Source organism: Thamnophis elegans, chromosome 3 (assembly GCF_009769535.1).
Source record: "Thamnophis elegans isolate rThaEle1 chromosome 3, rThaEle1.pri, whole genome shotgun sequence".
Taxonomy (NCBI): domain Eukaryota; kingdom Metazoa; phylum Chordata; class Lepidosauria; order Squamata; family Colubridae; genus Thamnophis; species Thamnophis elegans.
Window position 1 is genome coordinate 119,916,236 of NC_045543.1, and position 12,764 is coordinate 119,928,999.

Genomic DNA, 12,764 nt, shown 5'->3' on the forward strand with positions numbered 1-12,764 from the left:
TTTCTAAAGAGGTAAACGCAAAATTCTGGGCTGAAAAGAATTAGATTTGGCTTGGACTTTAGGTTGTGCGTTCCAGTTGCTTGACCTGAGCTATTTAGAGTCAACTTCGTATCTTCAAGGTTCCTGTTAAAATTCAAAGCACATCTGCTTATAATTCAAGTTTCTTGATTTGGTTTGAAGGCTAGCCTGCATCCTGTAACTGATACATATCTAGACAATATGAGAGCTTAAATTATAACAGAATAACTTGAACATCCACTGGGTTTGTGTCTGAGGATCCACAATATTTAGAATTCAGAATCAGAATAGAGCTGGAAGGGACCTTGGAGGTCTTCTAGTCCAGCCCCCTGCTCAATATGGAGGGCACAATAACATGATTAAAAATTTGCCTCTTTTGCACATCTTTTGCACTTGCATGCTCACAAATATTGACCCTTCTTTGCAGATGTTGCTGGTTTGTAGCTATGCAATACATACCATGCCTGCATGTTTAAAAAACAATTTAACTTTTAATAACATAAATGGAGTTTGGTTATTTCTAGTAGAAGTGTAAGAAAGTATAAGATATATTACCTATTTGGTGATGTGTAAATACTGGATGTATGTCATACAAGGCTGACAAAGTGCTGATAGAGCACTTATTTTACTAGCTGGAAAAATAAGCACGAGGAAAAAGAATTAATTCTCACAGCCCTTCAGAAAAGCGTCACCAATGTAGAACTGCAGAGGAAGCAGCATAATTCACCCAGAAACAAGGGGGATATTACTCAGCAGGTAGAATACAAAAGAGTCAAGGAATTATGCCAGATAAACAGTTTGTGAGGAAGCATAACAATAATTCACTCCTGGGGACAATTCTTTACAGAGCAATAGCCTGAAAGTCATACTCAATGTAGCTGAATTAAAATCAACTGTGCTACCATTAAGATTAATCTTTAGAGGCAAGATGCAAGAGGACTAAATGGTTCTAGGCACTAGACATATTGAACGTGAATTGTTTACTAATAGTAGACAATTATTTGGGAAAAAATGAATTTATTAAACAGCCCTAGAGTGGCAGTACAGGAAGTTGCTATTTTTTTCCACTGCTTTTTCCACAGACTTGGGATTTAGAAAAAGTGGAGAAAGACGGTTATTTGAGCACTATCTGAAGAGCTGCCTTTGTTAGTCAAAAGGAATTTTCACCGGGCTGTGGTTTCACTTAGCCACAATCGAGGCGACAAAAATGCCAGATGACCAAGAGACGGTCCGTTTCTTCAGCTCCCAGAATTCCGCAGCCACCACGGCTTGTTCTGGGAGGCTTCCCAGCAATCCAATCGCACCCCGACTATTTCTCTATTACAGAGGTCTTCAAACTTGGCAACTTTAAGCCTTGTGGACTTCAAGTCCCAGAATTCTCCAGCCAGTATAGCTGGCTGGAGAATTCTGGGACTTGAAGTCCACAAGGCTTAAAGTTGCCAAGTTTGGGGAGCCCTGTTCTATTATTTTCCATACTAATAGTATTACCATGAATACTAATGATTACTATGGGTACTCATAATAGCATTAGTATGCGTTTATGCCTGACGCACCACAAGTCTGATTTTGGGTGTGTGTGTGTGTCAGGTTTTCATCCTTCTCTGTTTGTCCCAGGAAAGCCCCGTTCCCTAAAAGGCAGAGAAGGCGGGGTTTCCTATCCGGAAAGGAATGGCGTAATTCCTCTCCACGTCCGCTCGGGAATACCGGTGAAGGCGGGCTCCAGTCGGAAGTTGGCTTCCCATTACTTCCTGCTTCCGGTTGGCGGGTGAGCGAACCCTCGAGCCAAGATCTGAGTGGGGGGTGGGTGGGTGGCTGAGAGGAGGGGGAGGGTCAGGCGTCCTGCATTGAGGGAGGGAGGGTGACCGCGCGCGCTACGTAAGGCCGAGCTTGGGGGGGGGGGGGGGGCTCGTCGTCGGGCGCGCGCCAGATGCACCCGCGCCCCACCTTTGCTGTCTATTCGCTTGGGTGGTCCCGCTGAACTTTCCTCAGCTTGCCGTCCGAGGGGGTGGGCGAGGGAGACAGCTACTGGACTTCCTGAGTCTCAGGCGACCTTCTGGTGCGCCTTGGTTAGGGTCGCCAATGTTTTGTGGTCCCATCCTACTGCCCTGCAGAAATTCAACAGATGAAGTCCTCCGCACGCAGGCGCAGTACGGAGCAGAAATCCGTGAGGCAAACGCCCCGTAATTCCTTTGGGTCATTCCCAGCCCCGCCCAACTCGCGCGCATGCGCGCGTGCGTGTATATGTGTGGTTGTGGGGAAGACAGAGTAGTAGTATTTATTTTTATTTTATTTTTTTATTTTATTTATTTCTATTTTATTTATTTTGTCAAACGTATTAGACAACTATAAACATTCTTTTGAATACATGAAAACGCATACAAATAAAAAGGAACAGTAGGACAGGGATGATAGGCACATTGGTGCGCTTATGCATGCCCCTCTTAGGAATGGAGTGAGGTTGGTGTAAGTAAGATGTGTTCCTCACCTGGATGGATATAAAATACAGGTTTGTCAAGAACTTCATTATCTTTTTTTTAACTGCGAGTACACCAGCCCACGTTAAAAATAAAAATCCGTTGCCTGCTCTCCAGAGAAAGTATGAAGGTGTGTGAAGAAAGACAAAGGTATTAAGGCTGCATTCACGTAGCTGCTTGTAAATCCTCCTAAACTCTGGGAAGTGCTTCCCAAGAACCAGCCTTTCTGTCGCCGAAAAGACCTGGTTTCAGAATGAAAAAGAAAGCAGGGAATGATGGTTGTTCATGTCGCTCAGTAGGCACTAGATCAGGGGTCTCCAAAGTTGGCCCCTTTTAAGGCTTGTGGACTTTGAGCTACGCTGGCTGGGGAATTCTGGGAGTTAGTTCACAAGTCTTAAAGTGGCCAACTTTGGAGACCCCTGCACTAGATGCAGGGAGGCTGTGTCAGTGGTGTTTAATCTTGGCAACTTTTAAGACTCCAAAACTAGCACTATGGATATATATTAGAATTTTCTGATGGATAGAGATTACAGTGGGCACAGTGACTGATACAATGTAGATTGGAAGGTTGAGGTTTTTTTGGAAGATTCATGGATTCTTTTTAAACTCTGGTTAGTTTTCAAGATTTATGTACAGCCTAAGGCTTTACCATCTTGAATGACAGGAAAGTATGCCACCACTTTTCAGTAATTGTGATCACTTTCTTAAGTGGCCTCAGACTAATTTTCCTACCCTACCTGCCTCTTGACCTTCTTCTACTAGAACAATAAGAGTACCTACAATTTATTTGTAGTGAAAACAGTGATGACTGTAAAATAGGGGTAATTAGTGGCTACTCCAACTTCTTCTTGTGTCATATCCATCATTGGACATTGGCAATCACATTGACAATCCTATTTTTGTCAACAGCCGCATGAAAAAGTGCTGCTGAATTTTGTCCAAACTAATCCATTAGGTTTTGAAGCCATGATGTTCTTCTGCCTGGACCTCATTTGCCTTCAATTTTTCCCTGGATGATTAAGTGAAGTATGCCATATTTTTCTGTCCAAAATATTCTAACCTTCACTTTTTAATGGCTTTGATGATTTCCCTTTGCTTTCCCAAGTGGCTTATCACCTCATTATTTGTGATTTTGTCAGCCCAACTTATACGTATTACTCCTACTAGCTTTGGAAAATAGATTCAGTAGAATTTGAGCATAGATCTGAGAATTTTGATATTATTATTGCTACTTTATGAATCTGAACAGAAATAAAGAGGTAGCAGGTATTTTTTTTTCTCCCAAATAAGAGGTATTAGATTTAGAATTTTAAAAAAATGCTTATTTATAAGCTTTAATACAAAGTACACGAGATGAGAAAAAACATTTTAATAGTAGTCAATTTCCATTTTTAACAACTGGAAATTATTGGCTTTGCTATCATCTCATAGTTTCAGCATAGATATATATGTCAAAGGCCATTTCACATGAAGATGTACCAGATATATAAATGACACAGAAGCTGTATTTTATTTAAATGGTAATATGATTGAGATAGAAATTAGAATTTCAAAAATCATTTTGCATGCAGCTTGATGTACCATAAACAAGTCTTAACATTGGTTCAATTCACTGCCTTGATGCAGACTTGCTTATGCAAAAAATCTATTTAGAATTGCTTTTAAATGTTATCCTCAAAAAAGGATAACGAAAAATAGTTGCTATAGTCCTTTTGTGCTAAATGACCATTTTATTAAGAAAATATGCAAATTTGCCTGAAGGGGAAATGTTTATTTTCCTGTTCCATTGGATCTGTTTTTTTCTTTTCAATTCCCTTATTTAATAGATGCCATTTATGAAAGATTTAGCAAATTACTATATTAATCAGTTCCACATTTTTAAGTAGTACTTAAAAATATTTTAGAATTTATCTGAAACTTAGCAACTGAATCTTTGATATGTTGACATACATAGCCTTTGACTTACAACAGTTCATTTAGTGAACATTCAAAGTTACAACGGCACTGAAAAAAGTAACATGGCCATTTTTTAATACTTACGATTGTTGTAGCATCTCCGTGGTCATATGATCAAAATTCAGATGCTTTGCTTAATAACTGTGGCAAGAAAGGTTGTAAAATGGGGCAAAACTCACTTAACTGTCTCACTCGGCAACAGAAATTTAGGGCTCAATTGTGGTTATATGTCAAGGACTACCCATACAGTATGCAGTATTATTTAATACTGCAATTTGAATTGCTTTGTATTACTGTACAACCTCTACAATCAAAAGCTGCTGCTTTAAATGTCTCAATGTTTTTCTTGTAGTTTTTATGACAACAATAGCCAGAGTTGCCGTGTTGCTACACTGGAGTTTCTTGACCTCTTGGGTAAGTTGTGACATCTTTTACATTGCTGGAAGAATTCTAAACATATTTCTAATGATGAAAATTATAATATACAGGATGTCAACTCACGAAGCATTCCTGACATGCTTTCAAGTTGCTATAGGCAGGGGAATGGGGAACTGAGCCTCGCAGCTGCAGCGAGGAAATTGCATCTAGTAGGCCTCCATGAAGCCTCCTGAAACCCAAAATGGGCTGTGCAGGAGGTGTACCACACACACCCTGCAGCCCATTAGGGTCTAGCAGGCCTCCCTGAAGCCTCCTGGGACCAAAAATGGGCCGCTGGAGGGGGGGTGGTTCACTGCCTCCGTGCATACTTGTGCAATACGCCCTCCCATGCGCACGTGTCTCACATGCGCAGCAGATACCCAAAAATCAGCTGGCCAGTGGAAGGTGCATGCGCATGTGCGGTGGAGCTGAGCTGGGCGACAGCTTGCATGCTCACAGAGAGGCTCGTCATCACAGGTGTAGGGTTTTATGCTGGAGCAGAGGATTGGACTAGAAGACCTCTTCAAGGCCCCTTTCAATGCTGTTATTCTGAATTTCTTTCTGCATTATTCAGTAGGTATCTGTTTACTTTTCTGTGAAATAATAGTATTACTTTCTCTTTTTTAGGATTTTCCCCTATTAGGTAGCAAGAAGGATGTTTGAAAATATCAAATCTTGGGCTGAGTATATTGTGGAATGGGCTGCAAAAGATCCATATGGATTCCTTACAACAGTGATCCTTGCTCTAACACCTCTATTCTTGGCAAGCGCGGTGCTATCATGGAAACTGGCGAAAATGATTGAAGCTAAGGAACGGGAACAAAAAAAGAAACAAAAACGCCAAGAAAACATTACAAAAGCTAAACGAATAAAGAAGGACTAAGACTTCAATTTCACTGGGCCGAATTTTTTTTGGCAATGCACTGTTACTGTATGTGTACCTTTTTTTTGTTGTATCCTTACAGAAAGATGACAGATCTTTTTCCTGGAATAATGTATCCTTAATTTGTGCTATTAAACTTCTGTGGTAATGAACTTTAATTGCTTTTTTAAGAAGTCTCCTCCCAATTTTTTTTTCTAACCTGGGATATAAGCAAAATGTAAGTTTATAATACATGTGAAATAACTATATAGATACAAATTATTATTTCCATTAAAATCTGTCTTATGATTTTATACCATGGAAAATAATTGTTTAATAATTTTCATATAATTTTGTTGTATTGTAAAATTTTCCTACATTGTGAAGAATCCCAATTTCACACACTGAAAACCAGTATTTTCACTATTCCTTGGCATAATGGTTTGTAAGAACCAGATTGTTTCAATTATACAATCCATGATAGCTTAAATTATCATTCAAAAGATTCTTCTTGTTAAATGTAACTGAGAGCAACCTTATCTACAAAATGTTTTGGGGGGAAAAGAACGTAAATATGATTACTGGAATAGTCTGTGCATAAGCCATGGTGTTGGATATAGTTTTTCATTTGTGTTACATTATATTCTTGGTGGCTACACTCTGAGGACAAAGCAATAGTGAATGAATGTAGGCAATCACTAAGTCTTTTAACAACCAGAATCAATGGTTACAAATGCCCTCACATGTTTATTAGTTCAGCTAAAGCAGACTGAAGGCAAATTTTAGGGAATCTTGGCCAGTTCAGGCCAAATGACAAGCATTATTCTCCCTGTAGCAAGCCCTGTGTGGCTGCTGTTACAAAGTTGCTACAGAGGCTTCTCATTCTAAATTATGGCTCCCTATTAAGTCAATACCTTGCCTTTGAAGGCAACAATTGATGTCTGGTGGGCAAATAATTAGCACCCTGAAATTTCTTTTATATATTTCTAGTCAATTCCTGTTTTCAACTCTTCAAAAACCAAGGCTTCTTAGGCTCATCTTTGAAAATCTTGTAACATTTTGAAGCCTATTTTTTTACATCCAGTTAACTTATAACATAAAAGAGGTATCTAACCTATAACATTGGTTTGGTGAAATTATGACTACAACATTGGTTTACTGGTATAAAAATAAAGTTAGGGATTATGTAGGATAGGAAGCTAATAACTCTACTAGTGACTGCATCGCCTGATGCAAAGGATGTCAAGCACAAATATGCATTTTAAACAAAATTATAGGACATTTAAATATGCTCATGATTGCACAGTTACTGATTTGTTAACTATGAAACATTAAATTTCTACTTTACAATAACAATGTTTAAATTAGTTTTGTTAACTTGCACAAGTCCTGACATTTATTTACAATGGAAATTTTTAACTGTAATGTGTCCCGTCCTAATAATTATTTATTGTGTTTAGTGACATTTAGAACCTTGTCAAAATCTTATTAGACAAAATAGCAAATAAATATAGCTTTTCATAAGCACATTTTGGATCTTCTTCCATAAACAAATCATTTTAATATGTTAGGAGAAGCTGCGAACTCTCATGAATGACTAAATTTCATTAAGCAGTTTGGAATATGAGAAGTTATAATAGTTTGAACAGGTTAAAGAGAATACTGCATGCATAGCATTGCCATACATACCCTCTTAACATTAATTAACAGCTAGAATATATACAGTCATGTAATACACCATCTGTAATGATTATGGCAGCATTAAATTTTATTGAAGCATAACTTCACTGAAAACATTATCAAATGATTTAAGAGGCAAAAGAATTAGAGATGGGACATTTTATAAAAAGCAATTAAACATTTCCACAAGAAACGGCAGAATCTAAGCATTTTGAAAATGCTGCTAAGCTTTTAAGTATAACTTGGAATTTTTAAGGAAGTGTCTTCATTCATGTTGCTCATTAACCAAATGTTGCCTCTTTCCTGATGCTTTGCACGGAGTGGGGGGGGGGGGGGCTTTTATTTTTTACGGTCAGGAGGCATCCAGGCTCCAGGCTGAATGTTTTGCTGTACTAACAGGGTCTTCTGAGCGTTCAGGCTTTCTGTAGCTGGAAGCAGATGCATGTCCTGTAATCTGTGTTTGAAGTGGCCCTACATCAAGATCCTCTTTGGCCTGAAGGAGGCTGCTTTTTTCATCCAAATCTTCAACTTTAGCTTTCATTTCTTTTCTGTAGTTTCTATTCTGGATACATTCCTGGAGGGGAAAATGTAACACATTGAACTGACTGAAAGAAACAATGAATGCTAAGGAGATGCACTTTGCTTGAGTGCGTAGGTTGTGTTGCTTTCACTTTTCACAACAAGAGCTTGCCTCAATTCAGCAAGTAGCATTTTAAGAGGCCAGGAAAAGCATCCTCCAGTATAGGCAACTTCATCGAGATTCAACTTATTGGAGTATAGCAATAGCACTTAGACTTATATACTGCTTCATGGTGCTTTGCAGACCTCTCTAAGCAGTTTATAGAGTCAGCATATTGCTCCCAACAATCTGGGTCCTCATTTTACCCACCTTGGAAGGATGGAAAGCCGCGCCGGTGAGATTTGTGTATGTATGTGTATGTATATATGCCCATTCCCATTCCATTGATGAGCTAATTGTGGATCAAACCCCTTGTATCAGAAAATACCAATAATAAATTATAGACATACATTTTTAATAAAAAAATTAAACATCAGGATGGCAGTACTACAAACTAAAATATTGTAGGGTCAAAAGAATAAAGAAAAACTAAAGATGCAAAAAGAAAATGTAGCAGAAAAATAGAAAAGAAAGTGATATAAGGAAGTGGCTTCTGATCTTCTCCACAGCAGCAACTACAATTTTAAACTGACCTTTTTCTATCTCTAAAGTTATATCGTAACTTTCTTCATGATCTATCCTAGCTAATCAAAACCATAAATCACAATTTCATCTATTCTCTTTTAGACAAAAAGTCCATAAAGAGTTTCTAATTGCCAATAAACATAGTGATTCAGAGGACTTTAAACATTTCAGTGAGACCATGAAGGAACTTGTTTAATTATGAAGATAGTTTGAAGTAACTAAATTTTCTATTTTTCATAAATATTTAAAATGTGCTTGTTTCATCAACCCAACAGTCCCAGTTGTCTTACTACGGCTTGGAAAACATCTCAACCTATGCTCAAGCTTGATTTCAGTTTGGGCACCTTTCCATCTAAATCTACGGCTGGATTCACAAATTATAACTAAGCTATATAGCGTGTTTATTTTTAGTAGTACAGAATAAAGACCAAATGACTGTCTGTTTATGAGCCATGGCTTATAAGTAGCACCATGTGAGAAGCAGCCTACTACTTTGTTCAATCAACTGCTTAAAATGCATGCTTCAGAATGATGAGTTACCTCATATGGCTTTGAATGTATAGACTTAAACATCTCTTCCTCCAGCTTCTTTGTTGTGAACTTCATCTTCCCTTCCTGAGAACTCGAAAGTACTCTCATTTGTACTCTTGAATTGGCTTAATAAAATACTTTATCCTAATACAGTTGTCAGAATTTTGCTAACTTAAAACTCTTTTGCTTTTTGTTTTAAATGTGTGTCCAAGATGATCAAACTCTGCAAGCTAGAGGCTGCCAACCACCATAGTTTCTCTTAGAGGCATGCAGTACATTAATTTTTCTTGGTCACTATTCTTTCACAAAAGCATTCAAGGTACATTTAATGTGACCTAAGGATTCCTAGAGGGACGCAGTTAAGACACTGAGCTTGTCGATTACAAAAGTCGGCAGTTCAGCAGTTTGAATTCCTAGTGCCACGTAATGAAGTGAGCTCCCGTTACTTGTCCCAGCTTCTGCCAACCTAGCAGTTTGAAAGCATGTTAAAAAAATGCACGTAGAAAAATAGGAACCATTTGATGGGAAGATAACAGCGTTCAATGCGCTTTCGGGTGTTTAGTAATGCCGGCCACATGATCACGGAAAAGTCTTTGGACAACCCTGGCTTTTTGCCTTTGAAACGGAGATGAGGACCGCTCCCTAGAGTCGGGAACGACTAGCACATATGTACGAAGGGAACCTTTACCTTAAGGATTCCTAAGTCGATCCCCATCTAGGCCCTTAACAAAATCAGCAAGGTATCCTATATCCCATGTCTTCAAGTTACATTATTCTAATATATGCACCATGCAAAATCTATGTGGCAGTATATATAATGTACCAAAATGCTGCAATACTTTTTCAAAACATGGATTTAAAATATTGACTGCCCATCATTTAAATTTATAACTATGTATTTCTTTAAAAAGAGAATGGAAAAAGAATACAGAGCAAATGTATCAAGTAGTTTTACAAAGACATACAACAAGATTATAATTTATTATCTGTGTATAATCAAAGGACTATTTGCCAAACGCAAGCTCAAAAGGAAACCAAATTCCCATATCAAAATGAAACTGAGATTGAACAATAATGAATCTCTATAATTACAATGTAATAAACCTTCAGGGTCTCTAATGCTAGCTGAAAACAATTCAACTGACTTCAATTAACTTTCTAATTTTTCTAGCATTCAAAGGTCAGACCCACAAGGAGCACATATAAATTTAACAAAGCTCCTCCTCCCTAACATTTGGCCTCCAGGGGAAAGATGGTACTGACCAGATATTACAGAGGAGCAGCACAGTAGCATAGAATGAGATTCTATTTCATCTGTACAGCTTATATAATTATTTCCTATTTGTTTTCATGGGACGGATGGAAAATGCTGCAAGGTGGATTATTGGGAAAATTAGCTTGTAATGGCTGATGTTCCCCTAGCAAATAAACTTACCCAATTTACTGGTTCCGAGATACAGAGCATAATCACAGTATAAAACCCAATCCACATATCACACTTGGAAGCAGTATGGATTTGCCATTGTCACTGCCTTCTTTCAAAAATATTGTTAACTTGCTCATCTAGCCTACAACCATGCCTCTTGGTCATCCATCCAAGTATTTATCAAGTCCAAACCTTCTTAGTTTTTCCCCTCATATTAACTAAGTGTTGCTATCTGCTGCAGAAATTACTTTTTATAGAAAAAAATTATACAACGTAAGATGTAGTTGTTCCCTGACAAAACATGTCGCTATCTAGGATTGTACTCTCACCAGCATTACTGTCATAGCTTAGGACCTTGATGGCGAACCTATGGCACGTGTGGCACACGGAGCCAAATTTGGTGTCACAAAAAACGGCCCCAACAGGCCAGCCGGAACTTCAGAAATGATCTGTTTCCGGCTTCCAGAGGGCCTCCGAGGGGGCGGGGGGAGGGGGTTTTCCCCCTCCCCAGGCTTCAGGAAAGCCCCAGAGCCTTGGGGGGGGGTCACACATGCATGGGGGGGGGCACACGCACATGTGCGAGATTGAGTGTGTGTGTGTGTGTGTGTGATAGTGCGCACGCGTGGAATTTTGGCAAGCAGTAAGACAAAGGCTCACCATCACTGGCTTCTGAGTTACTTTCACACAGAGCTGTCTTTTCCTGCTTTTTCTTCAGTGATGACTGGAGAAATCCCAGTTCCCCTAACCCATGGTTCCCAATCAACATGGGAGGCAGCCATGGTAAGCTATTTCACCCTGCATTTCCCCATTGGTGAAATCTTACTGGAAATGGGAGTCACATTTGAGTGTTGCTTGGGTACAGAACACATCCATGTATGCATATATATACCTTCCCCAAACATCTCTAAGCATAATTGCCCACAAACAGCCAAGCTTAGTTCCTTCTGAGATGAAACATGTTATAGATACCTTCAGAAATTCATACTGGTTTCAAAGACCATTTTAAACTGCCTGGGTTGTAAGTGTAGTGGAAGCTACATTAACATTCCTTGATTGTATGAAAGCTGGCATTTACTTTTAATATAACTGCCCTATTGCAATACAAGCAGCATGGGTGGCCTGGCGGGTGAAGATGCTTGTCTCTCACTTGGAAGGCTTAGAGTTCAATCCTAGTAATGACAGATGTTTCTCTTCCTATGAAAAAAATATTTGCTGTGAAGTCCAGATAGGTGTCAGGATGGGCATCTGATCAGTAAATACTCAACATTATCCAGTCACCATGACTCTACCCCAAATAGGGATTATAAGGTCATAAAAAGGGAGTTTGGGCTATTGCAATAATATGTACAGAATAATTATCTTGCAAAATACACAGAATGATATTTCTGATTTGGAAAAAGAGACGTTAAGCAAGTCAACACAGTTCAAAGTGAGGAAGCATGAAATAAAGCAAATCAAGGAAAAAAGATGACAGATGCATGCTGATGGCTTGCAGCAAGAACCTGAATATGAAAAAAATCATATATGATATGATCATTGTTATACTGAAAATGAGTATTATAGAGGTGAAAAAGGTTGATCCAAATAAGGCACTTACAAGAAAAATTACAAACATCTTGGTCATTTTGATTAAATAATCAGGTAGTCAATGATGGTGGGAAAACACTAAAGACATGCTGAATTATATATAACCCCATTGGCTATATGAATAAACTTTTTTTTTTCTTATCTTTACAAGCAAGGACTAAACCACTGAAGACTCAAGATGGATGAAGTCATTCTTCACATCAAACACTTTGAGTATAATGGATGTTTGTGACCAACTTAGCCAGCTTTAAAGGATGATAATGTATGAAAAATTCATGTGAGATAAGATTATTTGCATCTAATCAGGTATATATTGCACTTAATATCAAAAGCCATATGCCTCTGCATGGTGATTGCTGAACAATGTTACTGCCTTCCCATCATATTTTAGCCTCCCAAAAAGCAACTGATCAACAACTTTAAAAAGAAAAGGATTTGGCTTGCTTGTGTCTTGCAGAGCTTGTATATTCTTAAGTGATAATGCATTAGAAGACATTTTAATAGGCCCACAAAAAAAAAAGCATTGTTCAGCAAAACATTTGCCACCATGTTCCAATACCAGTAAAAGGACTTAAGAGACAAAAGGACTCATCAGATTTAATTTCAAAG

General features: G+C 38.4%; 2 protein-coding genes across 2 annotated transcripts in view; one reads left to right on the forward strand and one right to left on the reverse strand.

The window, feature by feature from the left end:
* The first annotated feature begins 1,735 nt into the window (after nucleotides 1-1,735).
* SMIM15 (small integral membrane protein 15) lies at nucleotides 1,736-7,094 on the forward strand. The gene is made up of 3 exons (XM_032213516.1): nucleotides 1,736-1,783; nucleotides 4,801-4,862; nucleotides 5,493-7,094. The coding sequence occupies exon 3, from the start codon at nucleotides 5,521-5,523 to the stop codon at nucleotides 5,746-5,748; it is 228 nt and encodes a 75-aa protein (XP_032069407.1). The 5' UTR covers nucleotides 1,736-1,783; nucleotides 4,801-4,862; nucleotides 5,493-5,520; the 3' UTR covers nucleotides 5,749-7,094.
* NDUFAF2 (NADH:ubiquinone oxidoreductase complex assembly factor 2) overlaps nucleotides 6,371-12,764 on the reverse strand; it is a 47,379-nt gene continuing 40,985 nt past the window's right edge. Inside the window, 2 exon segments of the mRNA XM_032213515.1 lie at nucleotides 6,371-7,792; nucleotides 7,794-7,981. Of these exon segments, the coding sequence (XP_032069406.1) occupies nucleotides 7,747-7,792; nucleotides 7,794-7,981 (234 nt within the window). The 3' untranslated portion in view covers nucleotides 6,371-7,746.

Excerpts from the sequence above, each read along its gene's own strand:
- SMIM15 (XM_032213516.1), top strand. The coding sequence starts at position 5,521 with ATGTTTGAAAATATCAAATCTTGGGCTGAGTATATTGTGGAATGGGCT.